Source organism: Gastrolobium bilobum, unplaced genomic scaffold (genome assembly GCF_033153095.1).
Source record: "Gastrolobium bilobum isolate Gb01-03AN ecotype WA unplaced genomic scaffold, APGP_CSIRO_Gbil_v1 utg14750, whole genome shotgun sequence".
Classification (NCBI taxonomy): Eukaryota; Viridiplantae; Streptophyta; class Magnoliopsida; order Fabales; family Fabaceae; genus Gastrolobium; species Gastrolobium bilobum.
This window is the reverse complement of record NW_026898777.1, coordinates 40911-62774: the sequence shown is the minus strand read 5'-3', so window position 1 is coordinate 62774 and position 21864 is coordinate 40911. Positions and strand designations below refer to the sequence as shown.

The 21864-nt window shown below is 37.7% G+C and overlaps 2 protein-coding genes across 2 annotated transcripts; one reads left to right on the top strand and one right to left on the bottom strand.

Moving 5' to 3' along the window:
• Window positions 1–122: 122 nt before the first annotated feature.
• Window positions 123–641, bottom strand: LOC133284059 (uncharacterized; the record flags this gene model as incomplete). The annotated part of the gene is made up of 1 exon (XM_061481012.1): window positions 123–641. A coding segment is annotated over exon 1 (519 nt), but the record flags the coding sequence as incomplete, so codon positions are not given.
• Window positions 642–9190: 8549 nt separating this feature from the next.
• LOC133284058 (uncharacterized) lies at window positions 9191–11253 on the top strand. Its single transcript, XM_061481011.1, has 6 exons — window positions 9191–9623; window positions 9745–9916; window positions 10140–10318; window positions 10561–10631; window positions 10833–10982; window positions 11080–11253. Exons 1-6 carry the CDS (start codon window positions 9191–9193, stop codon window positions 11251–11253), a joined length of 1179 nt encoding a protein of 392 aa, XP_061336995.1.
• Window positions 11254–21864: the final 10611 nt, after the last annotated feature.

The window sequence follows — 21864 nt, the reverse complement described above, 5'->3', positions numbered from 1 at the left end:
CCTTCGCGTTTTCCTCTCCATTGTCCATTCTTAGCCATCGGAGCTTTGGTTCCAGATCCGCTGGTCTCTGCAGGCTTCCTTGCTTGCAATCCTATCGCTTCCACCTTTCTACATCTGTTCACCAGGGTGGCTAGGTCACAGGGGTCGTTGCCAGCTACCAGTTCCGCAATCCTAGCGGATAAACCCCTTTGAAATTTTGCTGCCAGGAAGTCTAGCATGGGCATAGTTCCTCGGTAAGTTGCCAGTCGGAGTAGTTCGTTGAATTTAGCATGATACTGATCCACCGTCATGGTTCCTTGCACGAGTCGATCAAACTCGCCTTGCTTGCTATCCCGGATTGACATCGGGAAATACTTTTCCAAGAACATTTCTTCGAACATGGCCCACGAAATTGCCACATTTTGCATCACCAAGGGTTGGGACGCATTAGCCCACCAATGATGGGCGTCTCCTTCCAACATATATACTGAGAATAGCACCTTTTGATCATCGGTGCATTGAACCACTCTGAATATTTTGTCCATGGCCTGTAGCCACTGCACAGCTACTATTGGATCGTGTCCTCCCTGAAAGGAGGGTGGCTTGTGCTTCCTAAATGTCAGCAGCAGATCTTGGAACATTTCCCCTGCATTAGTCTGCATCTGGGTAATGGTGTCCTTGTTAACGATGTCCTCTTGCCATCAAAGGTGTGCACATATGTTACATTAAAGGAGTTAGAGTGTAATTCTTGACATTTGCAATGCGAGGCCATCAAAGGTGTAACATTGCTTGACATTCAATGTATGTACTTAAGCGTGGTTAACTTAAAATTTACTAATGGGAATTAATTTCGTTCGTTCCCCTAACTTATCTATTCCTCTAGACCCTACTTATACTTATGCGCTATTTTAGGAGCTCACTTACATGATCATAATTTTAGTGTTGACTACTACCTAGTGGGTAGTTACTTAAGTGTCTTATGCGGATAATGGCTTATGTTACTTAATCTTTCCTACTAAATTCATAAGTCCATAAAAACATAAACATTCCAAAAGATAGTACTTCAAAGGCATATAAGAGGTTCAAAATAATCTAAGTGGCATAGTCTATTACAGTCATCCCAAATTAGAACTTAGGTACACCCTTAGGAAGGTGCCTATTCAAGCCACATGGGCCCAGCTAGAGCAGATATAATATAGTCTGCCTCCAAGAGTCTTCCTTCGGCCAGTAAGTTCTCAAATATCTCCGTTATTTTGGAGTCATTATCAACTGCACGTGGTTGCGCAGGTTCCTCTTCAACTCGTACCAGCCTCCTTCCCTGTCTTACCCATTTAGTCATTTTTTTCCTGAAAGTGGGTTTCCCCAAAGAGGGGTGAGATTGGGGGTCTCAGTAAGGACTCACAGTTGGAGCAACCTCCAAACCATGATGCTTACTCCTGCAATAGTCACATAATAACATGTACAATAATAGAATGGCAAAACATTGGAAACATAGTTTGGAAAATAATCATGTTTTCATATCATCATACCAATCCTGCCATGGCAATTACTCTCCATGGTCTTATGGACGAATACCCAGGGTCCTCGTCAGGTTGCCTCTGTGGTATTAGTGCACAGGCCATCTTACAAAACTTGCATGAATAAACATTAGTTCCAAACAACCAAACATATCATGTAATGCATCATATAACATATTGCAGTCAAACCTCACTTTAACATAAAGGGGTGGCAACCATAGGGTAGCCGCTTCAACAACCATAAATCACTTACACAATAGTCTTGTCTTATCACTTCCCAAGAGTTCAAGGTGGTTCTGGTCCTTTCTTGTCCCTTTGGTTCGGCCTAATAACATAACCATCCTTAGTACATAGTTCTAAAATTAAAGATCTAAACTTAATATTCCTCTTGACATAGGTTCAGCCCTTTTTGATGAAATGCCTTAGGAGATGATTTTCACTAGTTGTTCTCATGCATAGGTCCTATCCATTACGGCCATACATCATGATACTTAAGAAAACATTCACAAATTTCTTTTCTAAGCTTGTTGGGGTTCGACCATTTAGGGGTGTATACCTAGAGGACATTTTTGATAACATGTTCATGGCTTAAATGCTCATATAAAATGGTTGATCTTTAAATCAGACTTTCGACTATACTTCCCTATACATCACATTCGGCCATTTTAGGTTTAGGTTGTTTAGCCAATGTTTTGAAGATTTGGAGAGTGCATGCATATTATTTAAGTTCGGCCATGTAGAGATGGTATAAAATAGGAGATGATTTCTAGGATGATAGATGCATGCATGGCTTTATTAGTCCAAGATCTAGTCATGTAGAGTGGTTAGGGTTCATTCTACTAGCTTGAAGAGATGAGGTCTTACCTTAATGATGATGATACAACTTTATCTAATGCTTCACACGTGATCTTCAAGGAGCCTTGAGTTGAGAGTTGCTTCCAACAACCTCTTGGTCTCTTGCTACACAAAGAGAGTGGAAACTTAGGGATCCTTAGTCTACACCAAACGAAATGAGGTGAAGCATTTACCTTACCTATGTGGGTGAAGACAAGAGGGTTTGGAGAGCTTAGAATAATTTTGAGATGATCCTAGGTCCTTGAACTTGCTATGGCCGAGGCTTAGGAGTAGAGAAGGATGAAGTGTTTGAGTATTTTACTTGCTTGGTTTGTTTGGGAAAGGGATGGCCGAAGCCAAGGTGTGAGGGAGAAGGATTCTTTGTCTTGATGCTTAGTGCTTCACGGCCTTAGGGGGAGGAGGAAGCTCTTTGCTTGTTCTTTTATTCAAGCCTAGTCATCATTTCCTTGGGGTATTAGGTTTAGGGGTGCTTGAGTGTTACTTGAGAGTGTGGAGGAAGTTATTCACATGCATTGGTGGTGAGTGAGTGATGCTTGAGTGTGAGACATCTTTCCTTGTCTTTGTTGATGGAATGGCCGAACATGTAAAGGGAGGAGAGATGGTTGTTCTTTGTGACCTTTGCATGTATTACACTTGGCATTTGTTTGGTCTTGGTGAGAGGTTTGAGTGAGAGAAAAGCAATCCTTGCTTGCCTTAGTTGATGGCCGTGACATAGGGGGAAAGAGGGAAGATATTTTCCTAATTCTTTATTCAAGTCTATTCATGATGAAAGCTCATAATTCAAGGAGGGTTGAGTGTGAATTTGAACTAGGGTTTCCTTGCTTCCTTTGTTGTTTGGCCAAGGTTGAGAGGAAGTGAAGGGTTTGGTCATGTGACTCCTTGGTGACTTGTGCGCCTAGGGAGATGGAGAAAAGGTGGCTTCACCTTTTTAATCATGAATTGGGGAAGACTTGTGCGCCTAGGGAAGAGGGAAAGTGAGCCTACTTTTATGAAGGGAATCTTGGTTTATGTTCCCTTGATGTGTTACATTGGGAGATGGAAAGACTTGTGTCATGCATGGCTTGAGTGTGTAAGAAGAAAGCTTTCCTTTTCTTGTCATGTGTGCGCCCTCCAAGGTAGCTTAAGGGAAAGTAATGTTGCTTTTGGTTAAAGTAAGTCACATGCATTGGTTAGGTTTGGAGTATTTCTTACACAAACTCCTTCATCACTTTTCCTTCCTTATTTAGCGCCTAGGGGAATGTGAACACAACTTCCTTTCCTTCTCTCCTTGTCATGGCCGAAGTTATCATGTGGGGAGGTGTAATTTCATACAAATTCTTCCTATCATGTGTTGCCACCTCATCTAGGGCTTATCTTTGAATTGGATTGGGCATAGTGGTGTTTTCGGCCCAATAGTGTTGATGGAGAGGTTTGATCATTAGTAAATGGGCTTAGGCTTTGTTTGAGTGGTGTGGGCTTGGGTCTTTATGTACTTACTAATTGGGCTATTCCTTATTCAATTCATAAAATGGTCTTGCATTGCTTTGGGCTTATATCCTTTCTCACTTGATCTTAACTTATTTAGATTCTTAAGTGGGTTGGGCTATGACATTGTTTGGGCTTTAAACCACATTGGGTTAAGTTACTACTTATCTTATTTAAAATGGGTTCTAACTTATGACTAATGTTGCTTATTCAAGGCTACTCGTTCACTGAATATGGACTTGATCCCTTTTCATTTCATTTCATTAGGCTAATTTCGAGTACAAGATTTTTGGGTTATTACACATTTCATCACGAATAGAAATCATACCTCATACCAAACTAGCTGACCTCTCAGCCTCTTGCTGAGTCACTGCATATACTCGGGCAACTTGAGGTGGGAGAGGTAGAGATGGTTCCTCAACCACAATAGGAGCCGGAGTAGCATGAATAGTAGAAACATGTCCCCCACTAAAGGGGCAGTCCTTAATAAAATGTCCGGCTTGGCCACACTTATAACAGAGCCTTTGTTCTCTCCTACAAACCCTGGAATGGGCTTTTCCACATGTAGAGCATTGAGGAGCAGATTTAAAATTTCCAGGCCTTGAATTTCCCACATTTTTGAACTTGCCATCAGACTGTTTAACCTGCAAACCTTTTGCCTTAGAATTTCCAGAAGTGTTTTTAGGACCAGAATTAAGAGCAGATTGGTCTTTGTGCTTCCTTCTATAGTACTATTGAATATTTTTACACTTTTTGACGAGTGCAGCCAAAGTATCAAAAGAGTGTCCTGCAAGTTTTTCAGAAATGTTTTCATGTAGTTCTTTATGAAATTTAAACACCAGATCATCTTCAGTAGTTGGAGCTCTCTGGAAATGAGAGCATTTGGCCAATTTATTAAATTTATTTAGGCATTCATCAATAGACATCTGACCCTGCTTCAGTTCTTCAAATTCACCCTTCTTCCTTATCCGGACTTCCTCCGGAAAGTATTTCAGCAAGAATTGCCTTTCAAATAAAGGCCAGGTAATAGCATAACCCTGACATTCCAAAGGCAGACATGTATTTCTCCACCAGTCGGTTGCATCACTCTGCAGCATATAGGAAGCATACATCAATTTCTACTGATCATCACACTCTATAACAGTAAAAATGCGCTCCAACTCCTCCAACCACTGAACCGCAGCAATGGGATCAATGCCGCCTTTGTAATTTGGTGGTGCAATAGGATCAATGCACGTGTTCCCAAGGGAAGACCCCAAGCAGATCCAGAACATGTCAGAGGTGTACATCGTCAATCTCAGGGAAACCCCAAGAAGACATCAGTGTACCATACCATCAATACAGAAATCATATCAGAACAAGTCATATCATGTTATCAAATAACTCTATGTGAATGCATCTATACAAAGCATCTAAACAACAATCATACAATCCAACCATAGTTCACAAACCATAGTGGAGCACTCAAGCAGGAAAAGACTCCTTAAACATAGAGCTTACCTCTTGAAGCTTTACCAATACGCTTACTTGTTGCACAACTTACTTATATCGCTTTAACAAGATTCCACTCATTTTCAATCCCTAGGCACACCTAGAGAAGAATGCACAACAAAATCAATAAAATGATACTATGCCATGATCCTTACATAAGGCATACATTTTATCGCTTATTTTCATTTCTTTACGTTTTTGCCAATCCTATGCCATTACACAAGTCTAGACCAATTTATAATCGTTAGTGTACTTTAATTTAATCAAGTATCCACTTGAGAATTTTCTATATAAGTCATGCCATTTTACTTCAAAAGGCCGCGGACATACCCTTAGGGAATCACGGTATTTTTCACAATTTCTCAAGCCATTTCACTTCTTAACTCATCAATTAATACATTGAAATACAACACATTTTATTAAAATAAAATGTGACAAAATACTATCCCTAAACCATGATCAAACACATTCTCAAATGATTTTTTTTTTGCTTCAAAGGGCCGAAAATGCACCTATAGGGAGTCTATGGGATTTTATGTTTTCCATTGTTTATACTTGCATCCATGGTACATTACATCAATCAATATACACTACCCATTATCAAAGCAACGCTAACAACCTTTCAACATGCCTTTTTTTTCTACAAGGCTGAAAATGGTACAAAAGGGTTCTTCCAAGTTTAACTAATTAATCCATTCAACACCAACATATCTAAGGATTCATAAGCATCATTGAAACAACATTGAACACATTTCAAGCGTGCTTTTCTCTTCATGGCCGACAATAGGTTAGGAAACTCATGCAATTTTTTTCTATGCCTTTCTTGACTTCTAATTGATTTAATCAACCCACAAACATCAATATAGATATTTCATCATCAAAACATACTACCATTCATACTCTTCAACATACAAAATTCCAACAATATTTTCATGAAAACCTAAAGCTTAAATTCAAGGATTCAACAATTACAAATGGAGTTTCTTACCTTGGATAAGTCCTACACCAACCAAATGTTAATCTTCAAGCTTAAATCATAGCAAAACATCATTTTTTCTTCAGCCATGAACAGTACACGAAAATGGAAAGGAGAGGAGATCTCTTGATTCAATGCTTCCCAAAGAGAAAGGAGGCTTGGGTTTTTATCACAAGAGGTTGCACTACAATTTTTATGAAATGCACATTGTGTGGAAATAGCTTGTAGAAGAAATGAATTCCTAGCCCTGGAAGCACACGAAGGCCACGGTTCTGTCCGAGAGGAAGAAGAAGACGGGATTGTATCCTTTTTTTGTTGAAGTTTCACTTATATAGGTAGTGTTAAATTCAACTGAGTAAAGGTTTATTTATCTACACACCTCCATTCCATACCAAACTTTGCACACTAGTCCAGAATATTTTTATGGTAATATTTATAATTTTACTTTTTACTTTCGGGTAACTTTGTTTGCCCACATTTTTGCTATTTAACTGTCATTTTAACTCATTTTTCACCAAAGGTGACTTTATTTCTTTTACTTCTAATTTTTCTTGGATATTAAATCCTCAATTACTAGTAAGGGTTATTATACATTGTGCACACATACAGACCCTTTGGCAAACCCATTTATTATTCTTTTGTGCACAGTGATTCGCTTGACTCAAGATATCTCATCCATAGATACCTTGGAGATGACACCTAGATCCAATAGCAACATACTAGTCCATTGGACTAGACATCTCTGTCTCTAAGACAGAACAAGCCCATATTTTCTTTTTTCTCTCTTTTTTAACATGAACCCCACAAGAAATAGAGCCTCTCATGTGAAAAAAATGATATGATCATGTGAGAAAATCACAATCATATAACGGTAAATCAACGGTTATGATTTTTTAACTACTTATTTCAATATTTTTTCTCTTTTTTTTCTTTATTACCATTGATCTACCTTTGTATGGTTATAATTCCTCACATTACCATGTCTTTTTTTTTCACATAAGAGGATTCAGATCCAACCCTATATATTTTTATGTGTTTGTAATTATCTCTTACAATATAAGAAACATTAATTCCTTATAAAATTATAAATCATTGGTATCAGTAGTTTGAAATGGAAGCCTACAAATAGAGTAGGGAGATTGGGCTAAAATGACTATGTCTCCTTTGATTGCACGAGAAATTAGACCCAACAAAATGGGTTTGTCATGACGAGTTAGCCCGTTGAACCAAGTTGGCGGGTTGGGTTACCCACAAACCTAACTTCACCTGCCTAGTTTATGAATGGGTTAAAACGGGTTAGACATAGGTCGAGCTGGGCGAGTTCTGTTTTTTTTTTTAAAACAATGTAAAACTTGATTTACGAATTGAAATTCCTCTCACTCTCATCTCGTCTCTCTTGTTTTCCCTTGTAGAACAATTCATCCCCAAAACCAAATTGTTGTTGCCATCACCGCCCTCATCGTCTCTATTTTCTTGAAGCCATTTTATGATATTATTTACTTGATTTCTACCACATCCAATCTTACTTTCAACTTATATTTTGAGCAAAGTTTGGAAAATTCAATGAATTCTAATTTATCATTTGAACGACGAAGATGAAGTTTTGAAGACCACGGCTGAAAACACATTGATGAAGTTTGAGAAATACTAAAATGAATACAGAGTGCAACTTGCTTTTAGATTGATTGTTGACTCTCGAATGTAGTTAGAGTCATTAAAAAAAATTTATTTAGCAACTTGTTTTTCTTTATTACTTGTATCTCTCTTTGAATTAAAATGACACAATTCTATATCATATTTTTTTCAGTAAATAAAAAAAATAACATTATAGCATTTAAAAGGATAAACATCATATCTATAAAAAAGTATTATTTTAATAAAACATAACATAACGCGAACTACACTTCTCTCAAAAAAATTTCATAACAAAATTAGCAAATAGCAGGATGAATATTATCTTGAGCCTCAGCAGTCATGAATCCATATAAAAAAACAAGCACAGTTTAATAAGAAATAAACAAAAATACAGAAAATTAAGATTATTTATTTATTTATTTATTTGATACATAAGATTATTATTTTTATACCAAAAGAAAATGAGGGGGAAAAAAAATATTCGAAAGAGAAGAGGGAATAAGCAGAAAGCAAATTGGGCAGTGCAATTTGTTTCCACTTCACTCAAAAACAATGGCGAACCCATCCCTGTAATCGAAGACGAAGCCATAGCCATAGACATGTACACTACAATCCCATCCCTTTTATCTCTCAAGTTATCGTGTCATCGTTTAAACCAACAATACCCTCATTTTCCTTTTCCCACTGATACCATTGCCAACCATTCCCATCGACGAAAGTCGAAGCCTTTAGGCCAGAATTCAAACAAAACCTCATTGGGTATTTCCCCAAAGGCACCCAGAGTCACACTGGGGAAGCGTTTCTTTGTAAACGACGAAGAGGGTGGAGCTGATGCTGTCGTTGGGGGTGGACGAAGCTGAGAAGGAGGCTCTTGAGTTTCGTCTCCGCCGCGGAATGCCGTAGTCCTCGCCGTTTGAAACGCCACCGGACTCGAAATCATTCATAAGAAGAACGTGGTGGTTGTTTCGCAATGGTTGTATCGGTTCATTTGGGCGAAGAAGAACGTTTGAGTTGGACCAACGGTAAATAACTGTCTCTGCCTGTGCCTATTTATTTAATTCCCATTCCGACAAATCTTTTCACATTTTTCAACCAAGTCTCTATCTCTCTCTCTCTCTCTGAAATTCAGAGCAACGCATGCTACTAAAACTTATTGAAGAATATATCTAGAGTTTGAGTTTGTTATCTCATAAGCAACTATAGATAATAGTACAAATATAAACTTAATTTTTTTTCCCTTCCATTGTGTGTGATTAATGCTGCAAATGCATGCATGGCTGATCCAAGGTTCAATGTTCCTTTTCATGAGTCATCATTTGACGCTCCACCTTCCCCAAACTTTTTTGATTTCGATTTATCCAATACTTCACTGCCCCAATTACAAACTCATGATCAACATGATGAAGTTCAACAGGGTGGTGGTAATAATGATCATAACTATTCTGAATCGGATCCAATGATTCAAGATCACATTGTGCACGATAGTAGTTTCCCCTATGGTGGAGGACGGAACTTTGAAGCGGGTGGTTCATCATCACAAATGCATGGGGATGGGTTTCAAAGTCAGCATCATGCAAATGAGAATTTAGGAGGGGGGTCACAGAGTCAAAACAATCAAGTGCTCGCACTTGATTATTGGCCCGTGCCACCAGCCCCATTTTTTTGCAGTTGCTGTCAAGTTCTTAGAGAAATTGTTCACACTAATGGTTGGTTATACCTTTTATTAACACTGCCACCAAAATTAATCGTTTGATAGAGTTGATACCCGCCATTCTATTGTTTTGTTTTTCTTTCTCTTATTGATTTATATTTGGATGCTATGTATAGGTATTAAGTTCGAAAAGCTTGAGATTCACGGAAGGCTCGGGGTGATTAGCCATGCAATTCACCATAAGAATATCAGCAGGGGTTCTACAAGCAACCCTCAATATGAAATGATTGAGTATGTTCTAGTTCTTGCTACTACTTTTGTTTTTTGTGGTAATTTCGTTGAAGAGAGGTGCTTTTATTTGCTTGTCATTTGATGATGTCTTCAACTTCTTTAGTATTAACTTGAGAGAGAGCCCTGATGTCAAAAACAAAGTTTTATTTTAATTCTTTAGTGTAATAATAATGAACCTTTTTACATCTGAATAAAATTCTTGCATTCAAAGTTGTTAGGCGCTGGACTGTCCACTAGCATTCTCAAACTTCTTTCGTTTTCTTTTTGGGTGTTTTATCAGTTTTTGCCAGAGAAACATTGAAGAAGTGAAGCAATTCCTAATCCAGTATTGTCAGGGGCAAAGTTCAGCAGGCTACTTTATTATGCAAGATCCGATGTCTATCTATTATGATGCCCTCTGCACTGGATTGGATTGGACTGAAGATATAAATGATGACTTTGTTGATTTGAATCCATCAGGTTGGTCTTCATCTCTTTGTCATGTTTTCTTTTTCTTCGATCACCATTATTATGAGAATTTCATTCTTCAATAGAGCCTGCATTGTGTTATTTCTGTGACTCACAAAGGAAACAAGGAAAAAACAAAAAACTTTTAAATGATTGGTTTATCATCAATATTTATTTTTTCTTTTGTTCTGTTAGGGTGATATTTTTATTTATTTTCAGAATATTATGCTTAGTCTCAATCGTTATGTTTGTAGCACCAAATGCTGATGACACGGAACAAGAAGCTGACAATGAAAGGGCTCCTAAATTACCCATATCAGCACAGGTTATACTTTTTGTTTTCTTCTTTCTCTCAACTCTATTTGCTGCTTCAATCTATTATCTTTGAAATCTTAAAATTTCAGAAGTAAATGATATATAATGTAAATTCAAGAAATGTTGAGTTTTGGTCTTTTCTTTTTTTTCCTGGCAAAAAGTCTAGTTTTGACTAGTTTTCCTATTGTTGTATTGTGTTCACATTGCACAGAGGGAGAGAGCGGCTAAGATGCAATTGAGTGATGTAAGCGATTACTTTCATCTACCTATTGATGAAGCAGCTAGGCAATTGAACTTATCTACCACTGTTGTGAAGAAAATTTGCCGTAAGGCAGGATTAGCACGATGGCCTCACAGAAAGGTTCAGTGCTGCAATCTTCTTCTGTTTTGCTATTTGATTTGCTATAAATCTACCCTTTGCTGAGTTTATGTTTCATGTGTCTCTCGAACGTGCACAGATCAAAAGCGTTTGGAAGCAAATCACAATACTCACAAGAACATTATTAGAATCAGAAGATGAAGAGTCAAGGGAAAACACTCAAGCTGAAATTAACAGACTTGAACATGATATGATCCAGCATTGTGGTGGAATTGCACCAACTGCATTAAATTTGGAAAACTTGGACATATAGATTGTTATGGAAAGGAGGCTAACCTTATTCTTTTAATTAGCTTATATAGCTTTATTTTTGCAAGGTCTGTCTTTTGTAACCTATAGAAGATTGATATTAGTTAGTCCATTTTTCATCAGACTTTGTTTGTTGTTTACATTTGAGTTAGGCTTTGTGGATGGTGATGATGTGGATATTGTAATATTTTGTAACTGCTACTTTTAGACATATTTTTTGGTATTGTATTTTGTTTCATGTGCACATAAGTGGCAAGAAACCATTAGCCAGCCCATTTAAACTTTGACCATTTGTCAGTTTATTTAATAGTAAAATATGAAATTAAGTATACTTTTGTGTCAGGCGTTATTAAAAATAAAGAAATCATTGGATTTTTCTAATTTGAAGCACAGGCCACGACAATTTATCTCGTGATTGATTAAGATTAGGTGTTAGGACAGCACAACTGCTTCTGAAACATGAAACCTGAAGACTTCAGTGTTCAGAAGTTGAATCTTCCAAATTATTGAGCTCCGAGTCTCTGGAATCTCATCAATTCGGCCTCAAATGACGATTGCATCCTTCTTCATGAGGGCCTCCAAAGCTCTCGACAGTTACCCTTCTTCCCACCTTCTACTTCTCTGCACTCTCAGTTGACCTTCCACTTTCATTTTTTGGTCTTTTTGTTCCTTTCCAGTTTATGTTTTTCTTTTTTTTTTGGTGTGCTGGGCCTATGCAATATTAGTTTGGTGAGTTTGTGTATTTTCACTTCAATCTTGTATCAATCTTACAAGCCTCTTGGGGTGAGGGGTATGTTAAGGGATATACTATAAAATCATTCATTTGACTTCAATTAACAAGTTACCTTCTAGGGGAGAGTTGGTTCATGACACTTGATGAAACCTAGGAAGTTCCGACTTGCATTTACAGATATAGGATATGAAAGTATAGCCATGTGTGTAAGGATGCTTGATGAGATATTTGGATATTAACTTGGCCTAACACTTGACCCATTTTCTATTAATCAAGATCATTCAGGGAGTATCAATGCATCCCAGCAATTTGATATATATATATATATATATATATATATATATATATATATATATATAGAGAGAGAGAGGGGGGCAGGTTACGTTTACAACTTTCTTTGTTTACAACTCTTACAACTTCAACTATGTTCTCCCGGGAGTACACTACTTTGCTTTGTTTTCAGAATGTGATCCCATGACTTTTAAGAGTGTTGTCAAAGAAGAAAAATGGCGAAAAGCAATGGATGCTGAAATTGATGCAATTGAGAGGAATGATACTTGGGAGTTAACTGATCTTCCAAATGGACACAAAACTATTGGTGTAAAGTGGGTGTTCAAAACAAAATTAAAGGAAAATGGTGAAATTGACAAGCACAAAGCACGCTTGGTTGTCAAGGGGTACAAGCAACAATATGGGATTGATTATACAGAAGTTTTTTCTCCTGTTGTGAGACATGATACAATCAGGTTGGTGGTTGCATTTGCTGCACAAAATTCTTGGCCTATTTACCAGTTAGATGTCAAATCGGCATTCTTGCATGGGTACTTGGAGGAACAAATATTTATTGAACAACCTCCTGGTTATGAGAAGGTTGGAAATGAGCATAAAATTTACAAATTGAAAAAGGCACTTTAAGGACTAAAACAAGCCCCTCGAGCTTGGTATAGTCGCATTGAGTCTTATTTTCTTAAGGCTGGTTTTATAAAGTGTCCTTATGAACATACACTCTTTGTTAAGATTGGTGATGAAGGAAAAATGTTTATTGTTTGCTTATATGTAGATGATCTTATATTCACTGGAAATTGTGATGTTATGTTTGAAGAATTTAAAAAGACTATGATGAATGAGTTTGAAATTACTTATCTTGGTATGATGCATTACTTTCTTGGCATAAGTGTAGCACAATCAAGTGACGGAATTTTTATTTCTCAAAATAAATATGTGGAAGATATTCTAGACAGGTTTCAGATGAAGGATTGTAATCTTGTGCACACTCCAGTTGAATATGGCTTGAAGCTACATAAAGATCATAGAGGAAAGAAGGTTGACAGCACCTTCTACAAACAAATTATGGGAAGTTTGATGCATCTCACTGCAACAAGGCCATACATAATGTATTCTATGAGTTTAATTAGCAGGTATATGGAGAATCCTAACGAAATGCATTTGTTGGCTGCCAAGAGAATCCTTCGCTACTTGCAAGGAACAAGAAATTTCGGGATATTTTACAAGAAGGGTGTAAAATATGATTTAGTGAGATTTATTGATAGTGATTACGCAGGAGATCAAGATGACAGGAAAAGCACATCAGTTACGTTTTTATGATTGGTACAGGTGCTATTTCTTGGGCATCGAAGAAGCAACCAATTGTCACTTTGTCAAGCACAGAAGCTGAATTTGTTGCTGCTACAGCTTGTGCATGCCAAGCCATTTGGCTAAGGAGAATTCTTGAGGAGCTTCAACTCAAGCAACTCAAAGATACTCAAATTATGTGTGATAATAATCCAGCCATTAGATTATCCAAGAATCCTGTGCTACATGGAAGAAGCAAGCACATTGATGTGAGGTTTTATTTTTTAAGAGATCTTTGTAATGATGGAGCTATTGATTTAATCTACTGCAGGAGCGAAGACCAAATTGCTGATATTTTCACTAAAGCTCTCAAGATGGAGTCATTTGTGAAGTTAAGAAGATTATTAGGTGTATGTATACTTTAAACTGACTGTTAATCAGTTTAAGGGAGGGAATGTTGAAGTCTTTTTAGTTTCTTGTGTCAGTTACAATATTGAAGAGTTAATTGTCTTTTGGTTTTTCTTATGTGAGTTATGAAGTTAAATTGTTATGTTTATTAGGGATGGCTGACGTTATGACATTATGAGTAGTTAATTAGTGGTGTTATGAGGGTGTTATGAGACTTTTGATTAGCTTTGAAATGAGTCTCTTCATTGGTACTTTCAGTTTTTTATGTTGCCTATTAATAGGCTTGATGTGTTGAAGAAATATTGTATTCCCTTTTCAATATTTTTTTACGTGTCTCAATATTCTATCAAATATTGACCTTAATGAGATAACTCTATTCATCAAAAGGTATGGCAAGTTTTTCAAGAAGAAAAACCTTCAAAGAGCCAAGGGGGTTGTTGTCTAAGGCAAAAGAAAAGAGATTCTACATCATCCAATGCTCAAATTACATGTTTTGAATGTGGGAAGCAAGACCATTATATGAGTGATTGTCCTACCCTTCAAACAAAGACTAAAAGTGACAAAAGTCAAGTAAAAGAAGAAAGGGAAGAAAGCTTACATGGCTTGGGATGAAGATTCCTCAAGCTCTAGCTTTTCATCAAGTGAGGAGGAAGTCAACCTTGGCTTGATGGCTAATGAGGAAAACGAAGAAAGTGAGGTAAATTCAATTTGTTCGTCTTATGGTCTTTCCTATGATGAATTAAAAAATGCATTTAGTGAGATTCATGAAGAAGCTATGGCATGTGCTAAGAACCTTAGGTTGGATAGAAAGCATAATGATGATTTATTGAAACAAGTAGCATCACTTAGTGAACAACTTGATGACTTGAGTAATGAAAATGAAACTTTGAAAATGTTTGATGCTAGTGTTACTTGTAATGTTATAAAAACCGACCTGATTATCGAACCGGTCGGAGTGCTGGATCATTGGGTCACTGGTTCAATCAGTGGGTCACTTGGTCAACCGCATGACCTATATATATATATATATATATATATATATATATATATATATATATATATATATATATATATATACTTTTTAATTTGTAATATTAGTTATAATTTTTTATTTTAAATTAAAATAAATATGAACATATTACCATTAATAAATTAATAAATAAAAACAAAGGTGCATAGAAGAAAAAATGATACATGAAAAGATATGAAAATATAAAAGATTTTAAAATTATTAAATTTTCCTTGTGGGCTTACAAGAAGAGTGAAGTTAAATTTGGCCCATTTCGAAAAAAGATTGAAGAAGCCCAAATTTCCAAAACCCTAATATTCTCATTTCACATTTCCTTCCATTCTTAGTCAGAAAGAAGCAGTAGTCGCCTCTGATCATTTTTCGCTGGTTTTAGCCAAAACCAGAAATGTAACATCCCCGTCTCGAGCCGGTTCAATTAACATGCATATGATATAAACAGAAACAGCGAAAGACTTAACTTACGAAAATACGAGCTAACTTTTTTTTTCTTTTTTTTAAATCCTCATTCGACGTAAACGAAAATCGGACAGAGTTTCCTCTATAAATCGGACAACTGGGGATTTTCCAATCCCACTCAGAATCAATTCCTGATAAACAGTTTATACATCACATCAATCCAGAAGTACCAGTCATGCAAATATAATCAGATACCCATCCATGGGCGCATACATAACTTGGCTCAGTGCCGCTATATCTAACAGCATGCAATCCAAAACGTAAACATATCTGAATACTACATCATCATATAACATGCCTGAATACTCAAATATACATGCATCAAACTGAAGGGCATGTACAAAACATATACAGGCCATATACAAAATAAAGGATCTAACATCATGATCCATCAAATAAAAGAATACGAAATATCAGAGCAGTTTCTCTAGGAAAGCCTATGAAATAATGCATAAACTGTTCGGGTTATGATCTTCTTGAGTTTTCTTGGAGTCCTATGATATGCATGACTGATCACTGAGTGTGAGCATAGCTAACTCATTCATTTGTGTAAGATGTGCAGAATTATAGTTCGTCCAAGAAGGACTCCTGATCCTCCTATTGACCCGACAGATCCTGTTCTAGCAGATTTTGGCTAGACCACGAATAAATCAGCGGGGAAATACTTCACAGCCAGACCAATGATAACGGCCTTAACTGAAATGCAACAAAATATGGCTACAGCTAGGCAGCGAGAGCTGGAAGTGATGATGAAAGAAAATCAAGACCTGTTAAAGGCTAATAGGTTGGCCAATCAAGAAATGATGGCAGCAAGCAGAATGGCGAATATTGAAATGATGAGATTACTCTTGGTTGAGGTGAGGGCTGGTGGGCAAGGTCCACAGCCACAGCCTTTGCAACAGCCACAGCCACAACCACAGCCTGAGCCACAACCACAACAGCCTGTTCCTCCTCCTCATTATCCCATTGTTGTGGAGGGTGAAGGAAATAATGATATTAATGAAGAATCTAGTCACAGGGGTGGTGTGGCACAGCCAGCCACTAATAGAGAGCAAAGAGAAAGAATGCTTAATGCCTTCCGAAAACATGCACCACCAAATTACAAAGGAGGCATTGATTCGATTGTCGCAATTCAGTGGTTAGAGGAGTTGGATCGCATTTTTACTGTCATGGAGTGTGATGATCAGCAGAGATTGTTGTATGTTTCTTATATGCTGCAGAATGATGCAGCAGATTGGTGGAGAAATACTCGTCAGCCCTTGGAATGTCAGGGTCATGCTATTACCTGACCTTTATTTGAAAGGCAATTCTTGCTTAAATACTTTCCGGCTGAAGCCCGGATAAGGAAGAAGGGTGAATTTGAAGAACTAAAGCAGGGCCAAATGTCTATTGATGAATATCTGAATAAGTTTAATAAGCTGGCCAAATACTCTCATTTCCAGAGAGCTCCACCTACTGAGGATGATCTGGTGTTTAAATTTCATAGGGGACTACATGATAACATTTCTGAAAAACTTGCAGGACACACTTTTGATAATTTTGCTGCACTCGTTAAAAACTGTAAAAACATTCAAGAGTACTATAGAAGGAAGCATAAGGACCAATCTGCTCCTAATTCTAGTCCTAAAAACACTTCTGGGAATTCTAAAGAAAAAGGGTTGCAGGTTAGACAGACTGATGGTAAGTTCAAAAAGGTGGGAAATTCTAAGCCTGGAAATTTTAAATCTGCTCCTCAATGCTCTACATGTGGTAAAGTTCATGCTGGGGTTTGCAGAAAAGAGCAAAGACTGTGTCACAAATGTGGCCAACCTGGGCATTTTATTAGGGACTGCCCCTTTAATGGGGGACAGGTTTCTACTATTCAGGCTACTCCGGCTCCTATTGTGGTTGAGGAACCATCTCTACCTCTCCCACCTCCAGGTTCCCGAGTATATGCAGTGACTCAGCAAGAGGCTGAGAGGTCAGCTAGTTTGGTGCGAGGTATGATTTCTATTCGTGATGAAATGCTTAGTGTTTTGTTTGATTCTGGTGCCACACATTCTTTTATTGCTGACTATGTAGCTGAAGCATTTGGTCTGCATGTAATAAAAATGAAAACTCCTATGCGTATTGTTACGGATATGGGAAGAGTTTTTAGTGAAGACTATGTTTGTGAAAATGTGAAATTCAAGTATGATGGCAGGGAATATTCTGCCGATTTTATTGTATTACATCTTGCCTCGGTGAATTTAATTTTGGGGATGGATTGGTTGTCTAAGTACTGTGTGAAGATTGACTGCTGCAGTAAAACCATTTCTGTCTCTTCTCATGATGAAGAGATGGAGTCTCCTTATTTGTCTGTACTTCGGGTTGTAAAGGCCTTGAAGAAAGGAGATTCCTGGTATGTTTTATTGGGAGGTCTGGTTGGCGTCAACAAGGAGCCAATTTCTGTTATCCCGATTGTCTCCGAGTTTGAGGATGATATGGATATATGCTACGTTCTAATATGATATATGTAGAGAAACTCGTTTTGACTGGTATGAAATGTGCAGACTTTGTCAATATGTCAACAACTACCCAGATATAATCAAAACCAGCCTGAGTTCTCGATAATGCCACTACAAAATCCATAGAAATACTGACCCATTTCCATTCCGAAATATCCAAGGGCTGCAATAATCCAGAAAGTCTCTGATGCTCAATCTTAACTTTCTGACATGTCAAACACTTACTCAGAAACAGAGCAAAATATTTCCTCATTCCCGACCACCAGAAGTTTCGTTTCAAGTCTTGGTACATCTTGGTAGCACAAGGATGGATAGTGTACTTACCCATATGGCCCTGAGTCAATACCTCATCTACCATTTGACCCTTCGGAACAATGATCCGATCTTTGTAAAATTTAAGACCGAACCTATCAGTGGACACAAAGTCCTGTTCTTTCATAGACTGAATCTCTTCATCAAGCAATTCAGCTTCTTTAAACCGCTCAACTAATGAGTTCAGGACTACCGTAGTAGTCAATAAACGCGGACCATCTTCTGTATTCACAGGAATGCGGAGATCCCTGAACTTCTCAATCAGATTATACTCAGAAATCATTAAATTGGCCATACCAAGCGCCTTTCTGCTTAAAGCATCTGCTACTACGTTGGCCTTACCAAGGTGATATTGCAATTCAAAATCATAATCCTTCAGGAATTCCACCCATCGGCGTTGCCTCATATTCAGCTTTTTCTTATCAAACAGATATTTCAAACTTTTGTGGTCACTGTAGACAATGAAATCGGCCCCGTATAGAAAGTGTCGCCAGATTTTCAATGTGAACACTACGGCTGCCAACTCAAGATCGTATGTCGGATAGTTCTCCTCATGCGGTTTTAACTGCCGAGAAGCATAAGCAACCACATGACGAAATTGCATTAAAACACAGCCTAACCCAAACTTAGAAGCATCAAAATACACCACAAATTTACTGGTAGGATCCGGCAATATCAATACCGGAGCTGTAGTCAACTTCCTTTTTAACTCCTGAAAACTCACTTCACATTCTTGGGTCCACACAAATGGGTTCCCCTTACGGGTTAACCGTGTCAAAGGTAGTACCATCCGTGAGAATTCCTCTATAAAACGCCTATAATACCCAGCCAAACCAAGAAAACTCCTGATCTCTGTAATATTTTTAGGACGTTCCCATTCTAACACTGCTTCACTCTTACTCGGGTCCACTGCCACTCCTTCAGATGAGATGACATGGCCCAGAAATTGTATCTCAGAAAGCCAGAATTCACACTTTGACGGTTTAGCATACAACTGATGCTCTCTCAGAATCTGCAAAACAACCTTTAGATGCTCAGAATGCTCTTCTTTACTCTTTGAATATATCAGTATGTCATCAATAAAGACAACCACAAACTGATCCAGATAGGCTTTAAAGATTCGATTCATATAACTCATGAAAACGGCTGGTGCATTTGTAAGCCCAAAAGGAATAACCAGGTACTCATAGTGCCCATATCAGGACCTGAAAGCTGTCTTCGGAACATCATCCGGCTTTATCCGGATCTGATGATACCCGGATCGGAGATCAATCTTAGAAAATACAGTCGCACCCCGCAACTGATCCAACAAATCATCTATACGCGGCAAAGGATACTTATTTTTGACAGTAACCTTATTCAACTGCCGGTAGTCTGTACATAATCTCATAGACCCATCCTTCTTCTTAACAAAGATCACCGGTGCTCCCCACGGGGACACACTCGGGCTGATAAAATTTTTACTGGACAAGTCTTCAATCTGCTTCTTCAATTCAGATAATTCCAGAGGTGACATCCGTTATGGGGCAAGAGAGATAGGCCCCACGCCAGGTAACAAGTCAATTGCAAATTCAATTTCCTCTCTAGAGGAAAGTGCGGAATTTCATCCGGAAATACATCCTCAAACTCGGAGACAATCGGGATAACAGAAATTGGCTCCTTGTTGACGCCAACCAGACCTCCCAATAAAACATACCCGGAATCTCCTTCCTTCAAGGCCTTTACAACCCGAAGTACAGACAAATAAGGAGACTCCCTCTCTTCATCATGAGATGAGACAGAAATGGTTTTACTGCAGCAGTCAAACTTCACACGTCATACAATCTAACCACAGTTCACTAACTATGGTGGAGCACTCAAGTAGGAAAAGACTCCTTAAACATAGAGCTTACCTCTTGAAGCTTTAACAATCTGCTTACTTGTGGCTCAAGTTACTTATATCGCTTCAATAGAATTCCACTCATTTTCAATCCCTAGGCACACCTAAAGAAGAATTTACAATAGAATCAATAAAATGATACTATGCCATGATCCTTTCCCAAAGCATACATTTTATCGCTTATTTTCATTTCTTTACATTTTTGCCAAGGGATTGAAAAGGAGTGGAATTCTATTGAAGCGATATAAGTAACTTGAGCCACAAGTAAGCAGATTGTTAAAGCTTCAAGAGGTAAGCTCTATGTTTAAGGAGTCTTTTCCTACTTGAGTGATCCACCATAGTTAGTGAATTATGGTTGGATTGTATGACTGTTTTGAAGCTTTGTATAGATGCATTCATATAGAGCTATTTGATAACATGATATGTTTTGTTCTGATATGACTTTTGTAAGATGATTTCTGTAATAATCTCTAGCCATTGATTGTATAGTACCCTATGTCCGCTTTGGGGTCCTCCCTCAAGACTAATGGTGTACGCCTCTGATATGTCTAGTTCCGCTTGGGGGTCTTCCCTCGGAAACACGTGCGTTGATTTCCGCTTGGGGTCCTCCCTTGGGAATGACGGCGCACATTTCTGATATGATATGGATATATGCTCTGTTCTGTTATGATATCTGTTAGTATTTGCATACTCTGTATCTGACTTTCATGCAGGAGTGAGCCAGGGGTATGGAGAATTCTCTATAAACCTGGAGCTTATTGAGATTTGTAATCTCACCCCTCGTTAGGACCATATTTTCAGGTGCCCAGATTCCCGGTGAGACCTCTCTAATCAGGGACACGACCCGTGGCTGAGGATTTGGATGGATTGGATTTTGAGTAGCTGTAGGCTACTTCTATTTTGGAGTGCATTTATGTATTTCGTATTCTCTTAATTGATGGATCATGATGTTAGATCCTTTATTTTGTATATGGCCTGTATATGTTTTGTACATGCCTGTCAGTTTGATGCATGTACATTTGAGTATTCAGACACGTTATATGATGATGTAGTATTCAGATATATTTACGTTTTGGATTGCAGCTTTAGCAATCTGCTTACTTGTGGCTCAAGTTACTTATATCGCTTCAATAGAATTCCACTCCTTTTCAATCCCTAGGCACACCTAAAGAAGAATTTACAATATAATCAATAAAATGATATTATGCCATGATCCTTTCCCAAAGCATACATTTTATCGCTTATTTTCACTTCTTTACATTTTTGTCAATCCTATGCCAATACACAAGTCTAGACATCTTTATAACCGTTGGTGTTCTTTATTTTAATCAAACATTCCCTTAGGAATTTTCAACATAACTCATGCTATTTTTCTTCAAAACTCATCACTTTTATACAATTTATTACAACACATTTTATTTAAAATGAAATGTACAAAATATATCCCTAAATACCCTATAGGTCGAACACTATAAGGAAATAGGCAATGGTTCTTTTCTTTTTAATTACATGTAACTTACACATACAAATGTATGTTTCCCTATTATTCCAACTTAATGTTTGGACATCAAGTCCTTCCCAACACCTCAAGGCCGAAGTGTAGGATCCAAAATACATAGGATTTTTCCCTTTTGACCTTCTCACTAATTTCACCAATTCTATTCTCTCTCAAGCACCTTAGGCTCTCTTAATACATCATATAAAATTTTTGCCCAATGCTCCCTATTCAACCTATCATG

Excerpts from the sequence above, each read along its gene's own strand:
- LOC133284058 (XM_061481011.1), top strand. The coding sequence starts at position 9,191 with ATGGCTGATCCAAGGTTCAATGTTCCTTTTCATGAGTCATCATTTGAC. Across the intron at positions 9,624-9,744 it reads AGAAATTGTTCACACTAATG|GTATTAAGTTCGAAAAGCTT; the intron begins GTTGGTTATACC and ends TGCTATGTATAG. Across the intron at positions 9,917-10,139 it reads GGTAATTTCGTTGAAGAGAG|TTTTTGCCAGAGAAACATTG; the intron begins GTGCTTTTATTT and ends GTGTTTTATCAG.